Source organism: Papaver somniferum, unplaced genomic scaffold, assembly GCF_003573695.1.
Source record: "Papaver somniferum cultivar HN1 unplaced genomic scaffold, ASM357369v1 unplaced-scaffold_137, whole genome shotgun sequence".
Classification (NCBI taxonomy): Eukaryota; Viridiplantae; Streptophyta; class Magnoliopsida; order Ranunculales; family Papaveraceae; genus Papaver; species Papaver somniferum.
The window spans coordinates 18634479-18650353 of record NW_020622934.1 but is presented as its reverse complement, the minus strand read 5'-3'; the positions used below and the strand labels follow the sequence as shown (position 1 = coordinate 18650353).

The 15875-nt window shown below is 37.5% G+C and overlaps 2 protein-coding genes and 1 pseudogene across 2 annotated transcripts; 1 reads left to right on the top strand and 2 right to left on the bottom strand.

Moving 5' to 3' along the window:
* Positions 1–1014: 1014 nt before the first annotated feature.
* LOC113334637 (mitotic apparatus protein p62-like) lies at positions 1015–2477 on the bottom strand. The gene is made up of 3 exons (XM_026580846.1): positions 2308–2477; positions 1275–1540; positions 1015–1148 (listed from the first exon to the last, which is right to left on the bottom strand). The coding sequence occupies exons 1-3, from the start codon at positions 2475–2477 to the stop codon at positions 1015–1017; spliced, it is 570 nt and encodes a 189-aa protein (XP_026436631.1).
* A 699-nt stretch (positions 2478–3176) lies between these two features.
* Positions 3177–5306, top strand: LOC113334833 (annotated as a pseudogene).
* A 129-nt stretch (positions 5307–5435) lies between these two features.
* Positions 5436–15873, bottom strand: LOC113334831 (kinesin-like protein KIN-12E). The gene is made up of 34 exons (XM_026581049.1): positions 15388–15873; positions 15087–15242; positions 14894–14977; positions 14699–14818; positions 14475–14588; positions 14300–14392; positions 14062–14222; positions 13911–13985; positions 13698–13785; positions 13547–13605; positions 13373–13436; positions 13225–13290; positions 12960–13127; positions 12771–12875; positions 12434–12669; positions 12257–12326; positions 12095–12157; positions 11906–11991; positions 11696–11762; positions 11527–11586; positions 10120–11400; positions 8589–9989; positions 8406–8513; positions 8006–8169; positions 7800–7887; positions 7608–7682; positions 7092–7331; positions 6915–7013; positions 6740–6814; positions 6569–6627; positions 6296–6407; positions 6072–6182; positions 5832–5987; positions 5436–5718 (listed from the first exon to the last, which is right to left on the bottom strand). Exons 1-34 carry the CDS (start codon positions 15811–15813, stop codon positions 5695–5697), a joined length of 6354 nt encoding a protein of 2117 aa, XP_026436834.1. The 5' UTR covers positions 15814–15873; the 3' UTR covers positions 5436–5694.
* Between the last annotated feature and the right edge of the window lie 2 nt (positions 15874–15875).

The following is a 15875-nucleotide window of genomic DNA, read 5'->3' as shown; positions in this document are numbered from 1 at the left end:
TTCTTGTAGATGGAAAGCCAACCTATACCAATGGATGATCAACCTTCCCCGGTTAATATGTTGTTCGAAGATACATCTCTTCACTATGCTAATGAGTTGGTATTTGACTTACCTATTGATGTGAAGAATCGGGATAGAGAACATGCTAAGAGAGTCAATCACGTCCTAGTTTTGAATGGAAAAGAAAGCCAAACTCGTTTTGAAATGGTTTGTGAGAGAAGTGGAGATCCCGATGTTAGTCACAAGAGGAAGGGTTATGAGTATAAAGGAAAGACGACGAGGAAGAACACAACATGCACAAATAAAATTAAATGCCCGTTCAAGCTAGTATTTAGCAAGAGAAAATTAACGAAGAAATGGTTTCTAGCTATGAATAAGGTGGTAGGTCGTCATAGCCACCCTCGTCCGGAAGATCTTGAAGAGCATGCAATGGCCGCAAGGCTCACTCCTCAATAAATGGAAAAAATTGCTAAGTATAGGAAAACGAGTATTCTGCCTACCGTTATGATTCTCTTATTAAAGGAAGATAACCCGGATAACGTATCAGGTTTGCGAACCATTTACAACGCAATTGAGATAATTAAAAGGAATGAATGGAAGGATAGACAAGTAATGCAACAATGAAAGGTACCGTCTCTGGACAACATCAAATTTTTGGTGCGCATGTTGCATCGCGTTCCAAAGTACACAATCATATACCGCCAACCGGACCTCATCGCACTCATTTTCTATATTCCATATCTTGTTCTTTTGACATTTTGAAACACGGACAACATTATTATGGTCCTACAATAAAAACATCTCATCTTATATATTAATATATATAGAAAAATATATGTCAAAATACGATAAAATCATTGAGAAATCTTCATGGTTAAGATTCAATACCTTTGCCGAATAGATCTTAGCAGCCCATGAGTTTTTGTAGCCAAACAAGACGTCCCCTCCATCTCTTGGAGTACCATAAGTTGGGTTCTTTGGTGGAAAACACATATCGTCATCAGGAATGTATGCTTATCTAGCACAAGGTTTTTTAGCCGCCTTTCTAGGTTTTTTCTTTACTTCTTCCTTTTCAAATTCCTCTTCATCCGAGTCGTCTTCTGCTTCTTCATCTTCATTGTCTCCATCCTTATCCTTACCTTCCTCATCTTCTTCATTGTCATCCCCATCATCCTTATCTCCATCTTCCTTATCTTCTTCATTGTCATCCCCATCATCCTTATCTCCATCTTCCTTATCTTCTTCATTGTCATCCCCATCATCCTCATTTCTACCCATGACTTCAACTGGTTCCTCTTCTCCTCCTTGATTATCTTCTTGATTACCCATGCCTTCCACAATTTCTTCATTAACTTGTTGTATCACATTGTCAACATTATATCTATTGACATCGTCTTGGATGACAACACCCGGTAATGACACGCGTCTATACTTAGCATTTTTGGTTGCACGCTTACCGACATCACAATGTACTTTCCCTCGAGGCGTGGGAGTTATAAAATCTTCCGGTAATGGTTGGTTGGATTTCTTACCTTTGCCACTAAACAAAAAAACAACTCAAGAAATAAGGAATAATTCACGAAGAAAAAAAACAACTCAAGAAAAAAAATTGTGTTCTAGGGTAGAGTTCGGTTACTCAAGCATTTTTGCGAGCAAACCGAACTCCACATATATATGTAATTAGCCAAGAGTTCGGTTTATCAAGGTTTTTTGCGAACAAACCGAACATATTGGACAGAGTTCGGTTATAAAAGAACTCAACATAATGGGAAAAACAGTAAAGTTCGGTTACATGGAAAAGTTTGTTTTTCTTTTCAAATGTGGTTAAAGTTCGGTTACATGACAGTTTCAAAAAAATTTGCGAAGCAACCGAACAAATTGGAAAACGTTCGGTTGTATGGGTACTAAACATACAGGGAAACAAAGAACAGTTCAGTTACATGGAAAAAAAAAATTCTTTTGTAATACAGGTAGAGTTCGGTTACATGGCAGTTTTAAACATTTATACGAAACAACCGAACAGAGTTTCTTTTGTAATACATGTAGAGTTCGGTTACATGGAAGTTTCAACAATTTTTGTGAAATAGCCGAACTCAGAGTTCGGTAACCTAGTTTTAAATCCTATAGAACCGAACTGTTCTTCGTGTTCTTCATACCAGGTAGTTCGGTGAAGAAACTAGGGTAACAATAAAACACGTTCTAACCGAACTCAACACTGTAACTTCCATATGAACACTATTTTGATGATTTCTACTCAATTGAACCGATGAAAATCAAATTAAAAGTAATGGGTTTGTCGGGAAATACCTGCGAATCGGTCCCATGGCAGACTCAGGGTTGTTCTTGCGACTGTTACGCCGAATCACTTGTTCACCTTCCGGTTCAAGTTCTTCCTCAATTTCATTTGCTTGATTAGCTAGATGTCCTAATGGTGGACCTTTTCCTGGGAGTCTTTTGGTTTGCTTTCGACGAACCATTTATATAGTTGATCGATTAATCGACGATGAAAATTTTATGAATCGACGATTAATCGATGAAGACAAGTTTGAAACGAAGAAGAAGAAGAAGAAGAAGAAGAAGCGGAGAAGTAGAGAAGAAAACAGTTCTCCTTGCGGCAGATTTTTTTTTTCTTCTTTAGATTGGGTTTCACGATTTAAGGTAGGGTTAGTGTTAATTAGGATTAATATTAACTAAGGTAAGGGACAAATTAGTAAACTCGCTATTTTAGGACACCCCTTAGCATTATAGGGTAGATGATCGTATAAAACAATGGTTCCAAAAAAAGACTGATCCCAAAAAAATCGTTCTAAATTTGTTCCCATGGTCTCACATCTGCGTGGTGATCCAAAATATTAAATATGCCATCACTCTACTTGATAATCCAAAATTTTCTATTGTTAATTTATCTCTTTGCCGTGAATTTATCAGATGCGACTAGTGAGCTAACTCGTTGAGAGACATTTTTGGTATTTTTTTTTCTTTTGACGTCCCTACTCAAAGGAATGAATTATTGTCTGTCCAGCGACTCAAAAGTTATCTTGAGGCGCACCAGCATCTCCTCGGGGCTCAAATGTTCTTGGCTCAAATTCTCTCTTACGTATATTAAATTCGTTTTTTTTTTTTCTTTTTTATCCAGCAGGACCAGCACTAACATAACCCTCCACGTGTATGCTGTTGCATTTTCCAATCATTTCTGTTTCCAATCATTTCCATTTTCCAATAACAAAACTGTAAAAACAAAAGAATCCAGTTTCCGGATACCAGACAGAGAAGAAAAGAAAGAAGATGACATTGGGGACGACAACACAAGCATACGGAGAACCATCGTACTGGGACAATAGGTACACACAAGATCCAGGACCATTTGATTGGTACCAAAAATATCCAGCTTTATCTCCTCTTCTTCATCTCTATGTACCTCTACATAATCGTGTTCTTGTCATTGGATGTGGTAATGCAGGTTAGTCATGATTAAGATTCATCATTTTAAGCCCCCAATGTACCAAATTTTTTTTTGCCGGGTTTCGATTTTGTATTCAAAGTTCTGATTTTTATTCATTTTTAAGATGGATCCTTTCGGATGTGTGTTTAGAATGTTAGCTATTTAGTAAAATTCATGTGAAAGTCACAATTGAATAGGATTTTAAGGATTCGTTGAAATGGTTGTTGCATTAGTGAATAACATGATCATGAATTTAATGGCTTTACCACAGCTATCAGTGAAGACATGGCCAATGATGGGTTTGAGGATATTGTAAACATCGATATTTCGTCGGTGGTGATTGAAGCTATGCAACCAAAGTATCAAGACATTCCTGCTCTCAAATGTATCCTACTCTTATGTTATTTGCCTTATTGGTGATCTTATTACTTTGGGTGAATTGTGCTTTCATATTTCGCACCCGTAAATTGTAGATCATGTTGAATGAATTGCTAGATTTGGGCTTGTTGGGATCATTATTTCGGTGTCGTTAGCTTGTTAAACGTTCTCAATTGTAGCTTTCCTGAACAATTGGTAGATATTCAAATGGATGTCCGAGATATGAGTGGTTTTGAATCAGGGTCTATTGATGCTGTTCTTGATAAAGGTACTTTTTTTTCCCAATCCTTTTAGCTTGAGCTTGGCCTTCATTCTGAAGTTCCAGACCTGTGTCGCATAAAGATCTTATCTACTGTTAACTTTTATTTGTTTTGTGTTTGATATCTTCAGGGACTGTGGACTCTATTATGGTGAGTATTTTACCTTTATATTTCATATAAGAAACTTCATGTCTGCTTAGAGATGATTGCGGTTACTCACTAGATACTTGTATCTTCAGTGTGGCCATAATTCGCAAGATAATGAGTCTAAAATGCTAGAGGAGGTCGGAAGGTACCTATTAAAAAACTTGTAGAATTGATTTAGTTCAACGTTTTTAGTTTTTCCTTTTTTTGATCCAGTCACCATATATCATATCAGTTAATGCCACTGTCAGGGTCCTCAAGGATAATGGAGTGTACATTCTGGTACGAAAACCTTAATCTTTGTTCTTTCGCTCTTTCACCCCCAAATAGACCTGGAGTATACTTGTCAGAAGTTTCATTTGTATATCCTGACTTGGTTCTATAAATGCAGATTACGTACGGAGCTCCAGCTTACCGGCTACGAATGTTGAAAAAACTGTCCTTGTGGACCATAAAGTTACATGTTGTAGGTTAGGCGAATTTTGTTTGCATTACACTAGGATTCTGAAATGCGTAACCAAAATAGTATGCTAAATCTTCCCTGGTGTAATTGTTTTAGAAAAGCCCATGGCTGATGGAAACTCAGAGCAGATAAAATGGGAATTAACAAATCCTGTATCCTTGGACAGCTCTCGGAAGGACTCCAGAAGTCCATTTTATTTATGTCTGTACCAAGGTACCCCAGACTTCCCTCAACTGTCATTTCGTTTTCTTGGGCAATTTGCCATGCCCATTGTCATGGTCTGATTCTAAAACAACTCAAGTTTGCGCTTGGCCATTTCAGGACGAGTCCTTACAATCTTCGAGTTCGAAGCAGGAGATCGAGTTTTGAAGGAAGAAGTAATTAGGAGATTACCTCCAAAGTTTTGTGTGAAATTTATATCCCCTAGTATGTTTCTTGGATTCAATATGTTGAGACTTATCAGTAAATAAGGGTCACTGTCATATCTCTCAGTGTTTCCATTCATTGATTTATATGACTAAATCTTTTGTAGATAGGAACTATTTACTGTTTAGGGCAATAAGAAGAAATCAGTAATTTGTAAAACAACAATTCCATGTAAATTTGAATCGGAAACAAATTGATTTCCAAGTTAACCTTTATTAAAACAAAAGCTGCCATCTTCAGCACAAAGAATAGTTGTTGGGCACTCACAAGTCACGACCAAAATACAGCAGCAATACAACATTTTGCAAAAAATCGTAAATAGTGGTACTAAACTAGTATACACAAAATATTGCTATAACTATTACTATAATTATGCCTACAAGTTGCTAGGCGTGATTTTCTTTTTTACAATTGAAACTCTTGTTGGAGAACTGTCTCTTCAGAAGGCCAACAGCTGAAAGACCATTCACTGAGTAAATGCGTGCTCCGAACTTGAAAAAATATGAACAACAATTAAGGTTTTACACTTAATTTAACATTTTTTTTTTCAGGAAGATGTTGTCTTTCAAGGTTTGCTTGGGCTAATTGTAATCATCTTCGCGTTCCTGTCACATTAAATACTGGTTAGTTATGTTCTCATTACTGACAAACTTCTGTTATAATGTTGTGTTTTGGTTACTGAAGCTTGTATGGCATTTTATTTCACCTAAGTTCTTACCTGTCTTCTGTTTCTGTGTCTTTCCTCGTCGTATTGATGTCGGCTAGAAGGTTTCTGGTAATAATTAAGTTCATTGTTGACATCAGATAACAGCCTATCTGAATGCACTACCCTCTTGCTAAACTCCGCATTACCATCACTTGAGAATCGGTTTTCCTGTCAGACCAAAGAAAAGTTAGTAGTAGATAACGGGTGACACAACTAGTGTAGTTGAGTAAATAACCAAAATCTACAGCATACCTTCCCCTTCATCTTCTGTTGAACCCTTTGTTGGGAAGTCTGTGACTCGAACTGCTTCTTCACCATTTCGTCCAAGTCTGTCACCTTTCTCTTTAGATTGGTTTTGTCCATCTAGTCAACAGGTAGGATTGTTACACATGTTAAGAATAATTTGGATTGAACCAAGGGTCTACAAAACATGTTACAAGTTTGATCAAACTATTCAGATTTTAGATGCTGTGCACCTTTAACATTTCATTTTGTGCTTTGAGCATGTGATCTCGTTCTCTTAATTGTTCAACTTTGAGCTGCGTAGATAATATATCTGCTTCCTTTTGATTTATTTCATTGACGTAGCTGCATATCAGAGGAAGCCATATTCAGATATAAACAAAAATGTAATAGTCAGTCTTATTCCCATCATCTATATCTCTGGAAGTTTGAGAGTAAACTATGACAAAGAGAAACCAAACCCCAGTACACTAAGTTTCCAGAATGCAAGGAGGAACACGTCTCACCTTTGTCTTTCCTCCAACAAGTCATTTATCTGCTTCCTCAAATTCATAATTTCTTGCTCCTATCAACAAAAACCAAATTAAAACTAAGCGCAAAAAAAGTGGAAAAAAAAAAAAACTCAAAGTTTTCAACATAAATAAATAAAATTGAATCAGCATTTTGTATGACAATACCTTCGCAATGGACTCTTCTGTTTGTTGCTGAGCTTCTTCTACCAACTTCTGAACCTCATGCTGGTCTATCAAGTTCTGGATTCCAGTAGAGAAGATTAAAAACTAAGAACACTGAGAAAAGTAACGTATAGAAGAACTCTCTAGATGGCAACATCAAATGCTAATCTAAACTTACTGCGTAGTTAGTGAGGTCCAGTTTGACAGCAAGTAAATCCCTAATCACATCATGTGTCATGCTTTCAGCTGCTGCAAGTCTAGCATTTAACACGCATACCTGAGAGGCAAACAGATCAGCTAATTTTTTTTTTGCAACATATAGGAAGAGCTTTAGTACTAAGCAGGCAGTTCTTACTTCTTTTTGTTGTTTGGACGAAAATGCCTGCAGCTCTTCTATCTGAAGTCTGGCCATTGATAACTCTTGATCTTTCTCTATGCTCACATGGTGAACCAAACCCTGGATGCATCTAAAAGGTGAGCTAGATCCTCTTGGCCTTGTTGAACTTTTCTCTGTTTTTTCTGATGGTAATGCCACAGAAGTGGAGGCTGATGAGTCTTTCTTCACTTCGCGAACCATGGACTCCAACTCGTTGTACTGTTTCAAGCAAAAGGGATTATTTATCTTAAGTAATGAAGGGAAACAGTGCTTGGGTCGACAAGATGAACATGAAAGTCGCCCTAATTGCTTGCATATCTGGCAATCTTGCAGAAAGTGAGGGATTGCTTGTAACATTGGACAAGACACATAATTTGCTTGTGCTAGTGTCAATTTATTCGATTGACTGTTTTCAGTTTTTTTGGTTGAATAAGTCCAGAAGTTGCTATAGTGATAAAATTAGAACTATTACTGCTCAAAGGTATGTTAATGTACCTTTTGGTGATACAGGGACGCCTGAGCATCTGCGTGCAATACCAGTTCTGAGATGTAGTCTCTGCACTCTTTGATCTTCAAAACATGGAAAACATTATGCGATCAGCATAGTATTGGCAGGAAAATGCAATAATTACATACATAAGACATACAGATCAACCAAAAATAACTCTCGGGAAGTAAGGAGTTCACCTCTTTAGCCTGTTCTGCTCTTTTCTTTTCCAGAATTCTTATCTGGTCTCTATACTCATGAGGCGGCAGAGTTTGATCATCCAGGTGCCTGCCAGTGTATTTCCAGTATTTTAATAATGAAAAGATGAGAGAAACAATAAAAGTAGTGCTTCAAAAAAATAAAAATGATAGTAGAGTTTTAAGAATTATAACTCAACATTTCCAACCTTGATATCTGATGTTCCATTTGCCGTTCGTCGTCTGAATATTCAGATGCCATATTTTGTTTAGTGTTCTCAACAGTCAATGTTCTATGTAGCGAATTTTGGACTTCCTGTTGCGAATCATCAATTAGTCGGTATCTCTCTACCTCCTCGCCCATCTCATGCACCTGAAAAGAAACATGGTATTTACTAGTTAGTAGTTGAGGACTAAGGGAGTAGATATGCATTGGGAGTTTCTAGACACCTGCATATATGGTAGCCGTAGTTCTAAAAGTTTCACACTTGCGCAGGCCTTTTGACATTTTATTACTTTCCAGTTTTTCTAAAACGAAGAAGCCAGGTTCCCAGACAACATTAAAGAATCAACAAATGTCGTACTTAAAATAAAGGTGGAAGAAATTACCTTCTGATCCATCACATTTATGGTATATTCAAGCTCCTCCACAGAACGTTCAAGAATTTTAACCTCTTCCTCCTTTTGTTCAGCATATAATTTACTTGCTTCTGATTCCTACAACAGTGTAAATTTGGGTTGTTCAGCAATAATTTGAAGCATATATCTAGAGACAAGCATATATGTACACACCTGCCGAGCTTCAACAGCAACAGCCTCATTCTCATCTGCAAGTGCATTTGCCATCTCAAGCTTATCATTCAGGGAGATGACCTCTTCACGGAGATTATCCCTCTCGTCAGAGACTGCTCTTAGTTCATCCTCAATATCCTCAATTGAAGCCAGAATCTTTTCCTCCACTTTAAAAGCCATGCGGAGGATCTCTTCCTCCAAATTTTTGATGATTTCTTTTTTTTCTTCCAGTTGTCCTTCTACATCATCTTTTGTAGTAAAGAGATCATCTACAAGAGATTTCAGTTCAGAATTTTGGTTCATCAAATCATCTTGTATCTCTTCAACTTGCTCAAATTTGGAATTTGTCATAATTAATGCAGCTTCAGTTTCGGCCAGTTGTTCTTCGAGTTTTTTATTTTGAGCCAAGATGTTGTCGAGCTGAGTTGTTTTCACCGCTAGTTCTTCTTGAATTCCTGTCAGAGTTGCAAACATTTGTTCAGTCTCATCTTTAATATCCTTGGAATTGGAGGTAGATTCCTGCAACAGACTGAGATCAAAGAGCAAGCCTTTCAAAAGAATGTCTTTTCGAGCAATTTCTTGTTTTAGCAAATCATTCTCAGTTGTCAGATTATCTTCTGTTAGTCCCAGTTCTTCTTCCTTGGATTTTTCCCCTTCTCCCAAGGAATATCTGAGGTCTGTAGTGTCTCCTGGATTAGATACTTCACCAAGAGCTTCAAAACTTTGATCTGCTTCCTTTATTCCATGTGGACCATTGAAACATGTAGTTTTCTCCACAAAGCCTCTTTCCTGGACATTGTATGGTATGGAATTGCAACCTTTCTCTCCCGGCTGGAGAATGGGAGCTTCTGAATTAAGCCTCGAGATTTTTTCTAATGATCCTCTTATGTGACACTGGTACATTACAAATAAAGAAAATCCTTTCTCCATTATGTCGGACCAAATATCTTCCAGCGATGATCTTGAGTTGCAAACACAGTCCAGTAGGTCCTTTCCTAAAGAAGAAATATCAGAATAAACTAACTTGAACTTCTCCTCTACATCTTTTTGCATTTCGACAACAAAATTTTCCAATGAAGAGACTGAGTTTGTTATTTCCACTAAACTTGAATGGAATTGGCCCTCCAATGATTCATATTCTCCTTGTTGTAGACAAACAGTAGCTGTGAGCCGCCGTACTTCTTCATTCAAGCTGGCTCGCTCTTTCTTCAGTCTCTTTCCTGCTTGCTTCCACCTGTCAGTCATGAGTTTGGCATTTTCATTTGCTTCCAGCAATGTGTTTAACATAGTATCAGCTTCTTGCATTGTTGCCTGAGCCTCCTCTAGTTTAACAAAGAAGTCTGTAGCTGCATTAATCTTCTCATCAGCTACCAATATAGCACTGCTGAGATTGAAGTGCATCTAATGAAGGGACATCAAAAGACAATAACAGTAACTAATTAGTAATTATCAAAAAGGAGAACCATTATTAAGGTCAATGGAATGGTATACTGCCATATAAGAGCCACCAATATTTTTATTGAACTAGTACCTCTCTTGTATCTCTGCATCCTTCTTCAGATTCCTTAATAGCTTCTACGATCTGGATATTTTCTTCAGCTCTAATCTGGATGTTTTTATCCTGCTCAACAGAAATAGGCAACTTTAACTCGGGATCTTCCTTCTCAGCAACTTCTGTACATACAGCTCTCGGAAAATCAGACAGCCTCTTCACAACAACAAATGCAGCAGCAGCACATTTTTCTGCATCAATAATCTCATCCTCCTTTACTTGAAGTGCACTTTCGAGATCCTGTATCATGTGAATCTTCTCGCTCAATTGTGAACGTAACAAAATTGTTTCTCTATCCTTTTCTAGCTGTTGAACATCAGTTATAGCCAGTGTTGCTCCCTTCAAGGAGCTCAATTTCAACTCCATATCCAAACCCATTTTCAATGCATCTTCTAGGTTCTTCCGTAGTTGTTCGATTGTCTTTTCCTTTTCCAAAAAACTTTTGGCAGCCATCTCAACATGTTCACTAATCCAAACTTCACTCTCAGGAAAAGAATTTGCAATTACCCGCACCTGATCAGAAGCATCCTCAAGGGATCTACAACCATCTGTAATGAAAGCTGTTAGTTCTAAGGTCGCTTTCTCCCATTCCTCGGTCAATACTTTCATTTCGTCTTCTCTGGTAGAAAGACTGTTTCTCAGTCTCATATTTTCTTCGGTAGTAAGACATAATTTGTCCTGGAGTTCCTGTTGTAGTGTGGTGAGGTTGTCTTGTAAGTCAAGAATTGCTTTTGCTGTCTCCACTTCAACCTGCTGACGGATTTCTTCGAATTCATTCTCTTGGTGTTGCTTTGATTCCTGGTCATCTTGATACCGCCTAATTAGTTGTCTGGCCTCCTCAAGATCCCTGTTCATTCTGTCCAGCTTACATTGTAAAACTGAACCTGCAACATTGTCTTCTGTAGCCAAGGTACGATTAAGTTGAGCTGGATTCTTAATTAGTTGGTCCCTCTCTGAAGGTTCACATGGATTTTCATGCTGAAGCTTAGTTTGCCTGTGTCCAAATTCTCCATTTCTCAGTAATTCTAAGTATTCTGAATTCTCCTTCTGTAGAATATCCAGCTCTTCAATTAAGCGTACCTGCTCAGATTCCATCGCTTCAATCAGGTACCTTGCTTCCATCAGATCATTCTCAGTTTCACTAAGCTGAAGAGCTAAAGTACTATCCATCTTCAGCTCATTTTTTCTCAGAACCTCATCATCCTCTCGAGCATAGGACCTAGTCTCATCCAAATCAGTTCTGGCAGATACAATCTCAACCTGTTTAAGTGATACAAATCAGCAAAAAAAAAAACTCAATAAATGCCACTCAACAAAAAATGCATGATATCAAATACTTAAGAAAGCCAGGGAAAAACTATCTCCCCAAAACAACTGAAGTCTTACAGATGATTGCTGTTCTGTCTGTTTAATTGTCTCAGCTTCCTTGGATATGGAATCAGCTACCTGCAATAGGTGCAAGTGGTAAAAGAACACAATCAAAACCGAAACGCGCACAACAAATAAAATGACCTTAAACAGTTGTATTATCTAGTAGTTCACGAATCAGCCTTACAGAATCAAAAGGATCTTCACTATGGTTCAGATACTTGTTGAGATCCCTCTGCAATTCATCAACTTCCCTGTGAACAAATTCACAAGCAACAAAACAAATTAGCGAGATAAGTAAGATTCCTTGCTAGTTTGCCATGCCAGGATCATGTTTTAAAAAAACTCCTGGTACTTATTTAATGGATTTAAAGCAGCAGTAATGAATGTCAATTACCTATTCAAGCTATCATTGATTTTCAAACATGCATTTAGATTTCTCTTGCAATCTTCCAACTCCCTTTTGGAGTGACTGCCATGTTCCTGTATAATGTAAAATCTAAAGGTAAGTAAGGTACATATTGGATGATAAGAAACACACAAATGCGTAGTATGCAAAGTTAATATTGCATGCTTTAACTAAGACCTTAATCTTTGCTCCTGAAGATATTTCCTGCTGCTGGTAATGCCCCGCCAAGGTTTCCATGAGCTACAAAGAGGAGAAACACAGTTTCAGTCTTTCAGATCATATTGAGTTGCAGTTGGAATGGAAACTAAAAAAAAAAAAAAAAAAGCTAAGTGCGCAAACCTGATCACGCAGTTCGGAAATTTCACTAAATAGAGTTTCTCTCTCCCCTCCTTCATAGAAATCTTCGTACCTACAATGTGAATAATTTATAGAAATTATCGCTCATGCTCTACAGTGGACTTGGTAGAAGAAACACAATTTTATCCATTTAATAGAAAAAATGTTTGTGAGAGCTACATTCTGAGCCGTTCAAGGAGTCTGATGTTTTCCAATGCGAATCGAGTTAATTCTGGATTTCTATCAATTCTTGCTTGAAGCAACTGAATCTCTTCGTATAATGCGGCATTTTCCTCCTTGAGAAAATCATCGGCAGTCACTAATCCATCTGCAAGCGACTCCATCTTTTTAATCTTCTCCTCACGAAACCTTAGAATCATTTTAGTACGCTGAGCATCCTCTTCTCGCTGGTGCGCCTACAATTAGTGGTGGTATTGTTAGCTATATATATAATAAAGCATGAGCACAAACCACAGCTAGTCGGCAGATTCCAATACGGTGGGATAAGGAGGCATACCAAGCGATTCATGTGTTCGATTTCAGCTTCTAATCTGCTAACTGCAGCTTCAGCCATTTTTTCTCTCCTCAGGGCACCAGTTAAAGTTGTTTCAATGCATTTCATCTAATACAGGAAATCACACACTGTCACATGCTTGACTTTATCATTTAAATATTAAGAAAGTGGTAATATGACTGGGAAGGGTACCTTCTTTTTTGTAATGCTTATACTATTCTGGAAATTAGGAATTCTTTTATTCGGAGTGGAATAGTTTGTTTCATGAACATCATCACCCAACTGAAAGTGCTCAGAATCTGGCATGCAAAGTGATAGATCCCTTGATGGTTTTTGATGATTGAGCACAAACAACTGATCCTGCTTCGTAAAAACATTGACAAATTCACCAATTGATCAGTTCTACTGGTGCTTGTCTGTGTGGTGGGATTAACACGTAATATGAAACAATATGTACCTTTAACTGTTGTATTTGTCGCTGCAATGCCAACACATCACCTGAAGCATCTTCATTTACCTTAGCCTAGAGAAAGGATAGAAATGTATAAGTATTTAATCCCATGATTAACAGGGTAGTTTGCATATGAAATATATATTATACTCACATTGTTCTGAATAAGTTTGGCACGTTGAGCAAATTTTAGAGTGCTTAGAGTTTCATTTGCAGAGCTGCAAGAATGCATAAAAGATATTTCAAATACAGAACTGGAACATACTTGGCAGTTGGGTGCCTCACAGATATTTGAAATGAAATGCATCTCAAGGATAGAGGTAAAAACCAAGTAGATGGACTGATATTGGCGATTATTTTTGTTTTTGAATTTCCACCAAGAGAATCCTGCCCGCAAAAGTTCAAATATCATAGTCTGCAGTTAAGGATTTGAGACCCTTGATAGATACAATCTATCTTCATAGGGCTTAAGGATGTACCTGAAGCAGAAATGTAAGTCTAGAATCACGGTATGGGACATGTCTATGTTTCCCATGCGCTAGATCTACTAAAGTCATGATCACCAGACTGCAAATTTTCAGCAGGAGAACAAAAACAAAAATATTCAGATGGACTCCCAAACAAGACTCAGCTATGTTTAACTGAGCACACAATCAAGCAATGAATAAGAAACAAACAGTAAAATAAATTACCCTAGAGTTGAAAGTGATTTGTTGATGTTTGCAGCTTCTTTTAAGCGCTCTCCTTCAGCACCAGAGCTTTTCTGCCTAAAAATGTAAATGTAGACGAATATCAGAACAAGCATAAGATAGCACATGACACCAGTTTGAATTCAACAATTACCTCTCTGAACCAGCAAGGTCTACAAGGTTTAACCTTCCAAATCTTAGGTGAGTTGTGGAATCCATTTCCCATCGGCTCTCAATGACACAGGTAAAAACACTATGGGAGCGACTGCTCTCACTGTTCATGTTTGTTGCAGCCATTTTTCTATTTGCAGCACCCTGGACAGACACAATTTTGGGAGTTATAATAGCTGCTATATCTAATCAGAAATGGTAAATGTGCAACTAAAATTCACCTGTAATAAAAGCTCGACAACATCCTTAACGGTGGTAACTTCATGTTCGGTAAGATTTTCAACATATACGCCTTTTCTTATATCTTCTCTAAGCTACAACAAATATTAAGGTATATCAGAAATGACCAGATGGATCAAAAATGAACTGAGAAATCGCAAGAAACGCTTTAATTACATGAAGATTAGTTGATGAGGGTTCCAAGAGATCAGTTATTTGCTCATTATAAATCTCAAGGAAGGAACACTTGCAGCTGTACTTCAGATTTTCTTCGCGACGGTTCTCCTCTTCCTGAGAAACATGAAGTACTTAAGGTAAAATTGAAGGGAAAATGGAAAATGCAGAGAATATGTAAGAAAGCAATTATCTCAAGTCACCAGAGTTTCCTTGTGATATCTTACATCTCGAATCCTCATAAACAAATGTTCAAAAATACGAGGAGTCATTCCACAGTCTTCATTAAGATATCTATCCATTTCATGTATCTCTCCCATCATAGTATATGTCTTACCACTTCCCGTCTGCAAGAACCACATCAAAATGTCATCTTCCATTGCACAATCCCCAAAACTACCTCAATAACTGTACCAACGTACCTGACCGTAAGCAAACATACAACTATTATACCCAGACATAGAATTCTCTACCATGGGCAATCCAGCAACCATGAATAGCTTCTCCTACAACACATATCAAACATCCGTCAGTCACTAACATACTCCGGATTCTCAAATGCAAAACAACAACAACAAAACCCAATAATTTGTTACAATTTGGTCATGTGTGTACCTGCGATATCGTCTCACACGCAACATGATCAAAAGTAAACCTAGTTTCAGGATTCCCAAGCCATGTTAGGGTATGCGCACTGTCCTGTCTCAAACATCTAAAATTCCCTTGAGTAACCTTCTCTGCGTTACTAATCGGTCTAATTCTTATCAAAACCTACAATAAACCATCGAAATACACAAATTAAAATACTAATCATTTGAATTCTAAAGAAAACAATAACAATACATACCTCTACATTACGATCTAAAGGCATAATCAGTACTAATCGTTCGAATTCTAAAGATATAACGACACATACCTGAACATTATGATCCATCCAGAAAGATGGATCTTCAACAAGCTCAAAATGTTGAACATCCACAGGTAATATCTCAGACGGCACAACTGAAACCCTTCTACAAACTTTAGGATGACTTCCTCCTCCTCTGGCGCCAACATCACCACCGCGATGAGGTTTAACACATCCTGTTACAGAAACACTCTTAGGAAGACTCCTAGATGGAGTACTTTGAGCTGAATTTGGTTCAGAATATGGTAATTTCCCTTTACCACCACCACTAGCTCTTGGAGTTCCATTATTATTACTAGTAGTAGTACTCCAAGATCTGTTATCTGATAATGGATCTCTCAATGGAGGTAATAGAATTGAATTACTACTGGTTTCAAAATCATTCTCGTTTCCTTCTAATTGATTTGTATTCCTTCGAAGAAATCGAAACGACATTCCGACGATGATTAAATTAGATTAAATTAAAAAACTGAGAAGAAGAAATTCTCAATCTGAAA

Coding starts and splice junctions, on each gene's coding strand:
- LOC113334831 (XM_026581049.1), bottom strand. CDS start 15,813: ATGTCGTTTCGATTTCTTCGAAGGAATACAAATCAATTAGAAGGAAAC. Junction 13,128..13,224: donor GACAAATACAACAGTTAAAG/GTACATATTGTT, acceptor TTTACGAAGCAG/GATCAGTTGTTTGTGCTCAA. Junction 11,401..11,526: donor AGACAGAACAGCAATCATCT/GTAAGACTTCAG, acceptor TCACTTAAACAG/GTTGAGATTGTATCTGCCAG.
- LOC113334637 (XM_026580846.1), bottom strand. CDS start 2,477: ATGGTTCGTCGAAAGCAAACCAAAAGACTCCCAGGAAAAGGTCCACCA. Junction 1,541..2,307: donor GCCATGGGACCGATTCGCAG/GTATTTCCCGAC, acceptor TTTTTTGTTTAG/TGGCAAAGGTAAGAAATCCA. Junction 1,149..1,274: donor GGAACCAGTTGAAGTCATGG/GTAGAAATGAGG, acceptor ACAATGAAGAAG/ATGAGGAAGGTAAGGATAAG.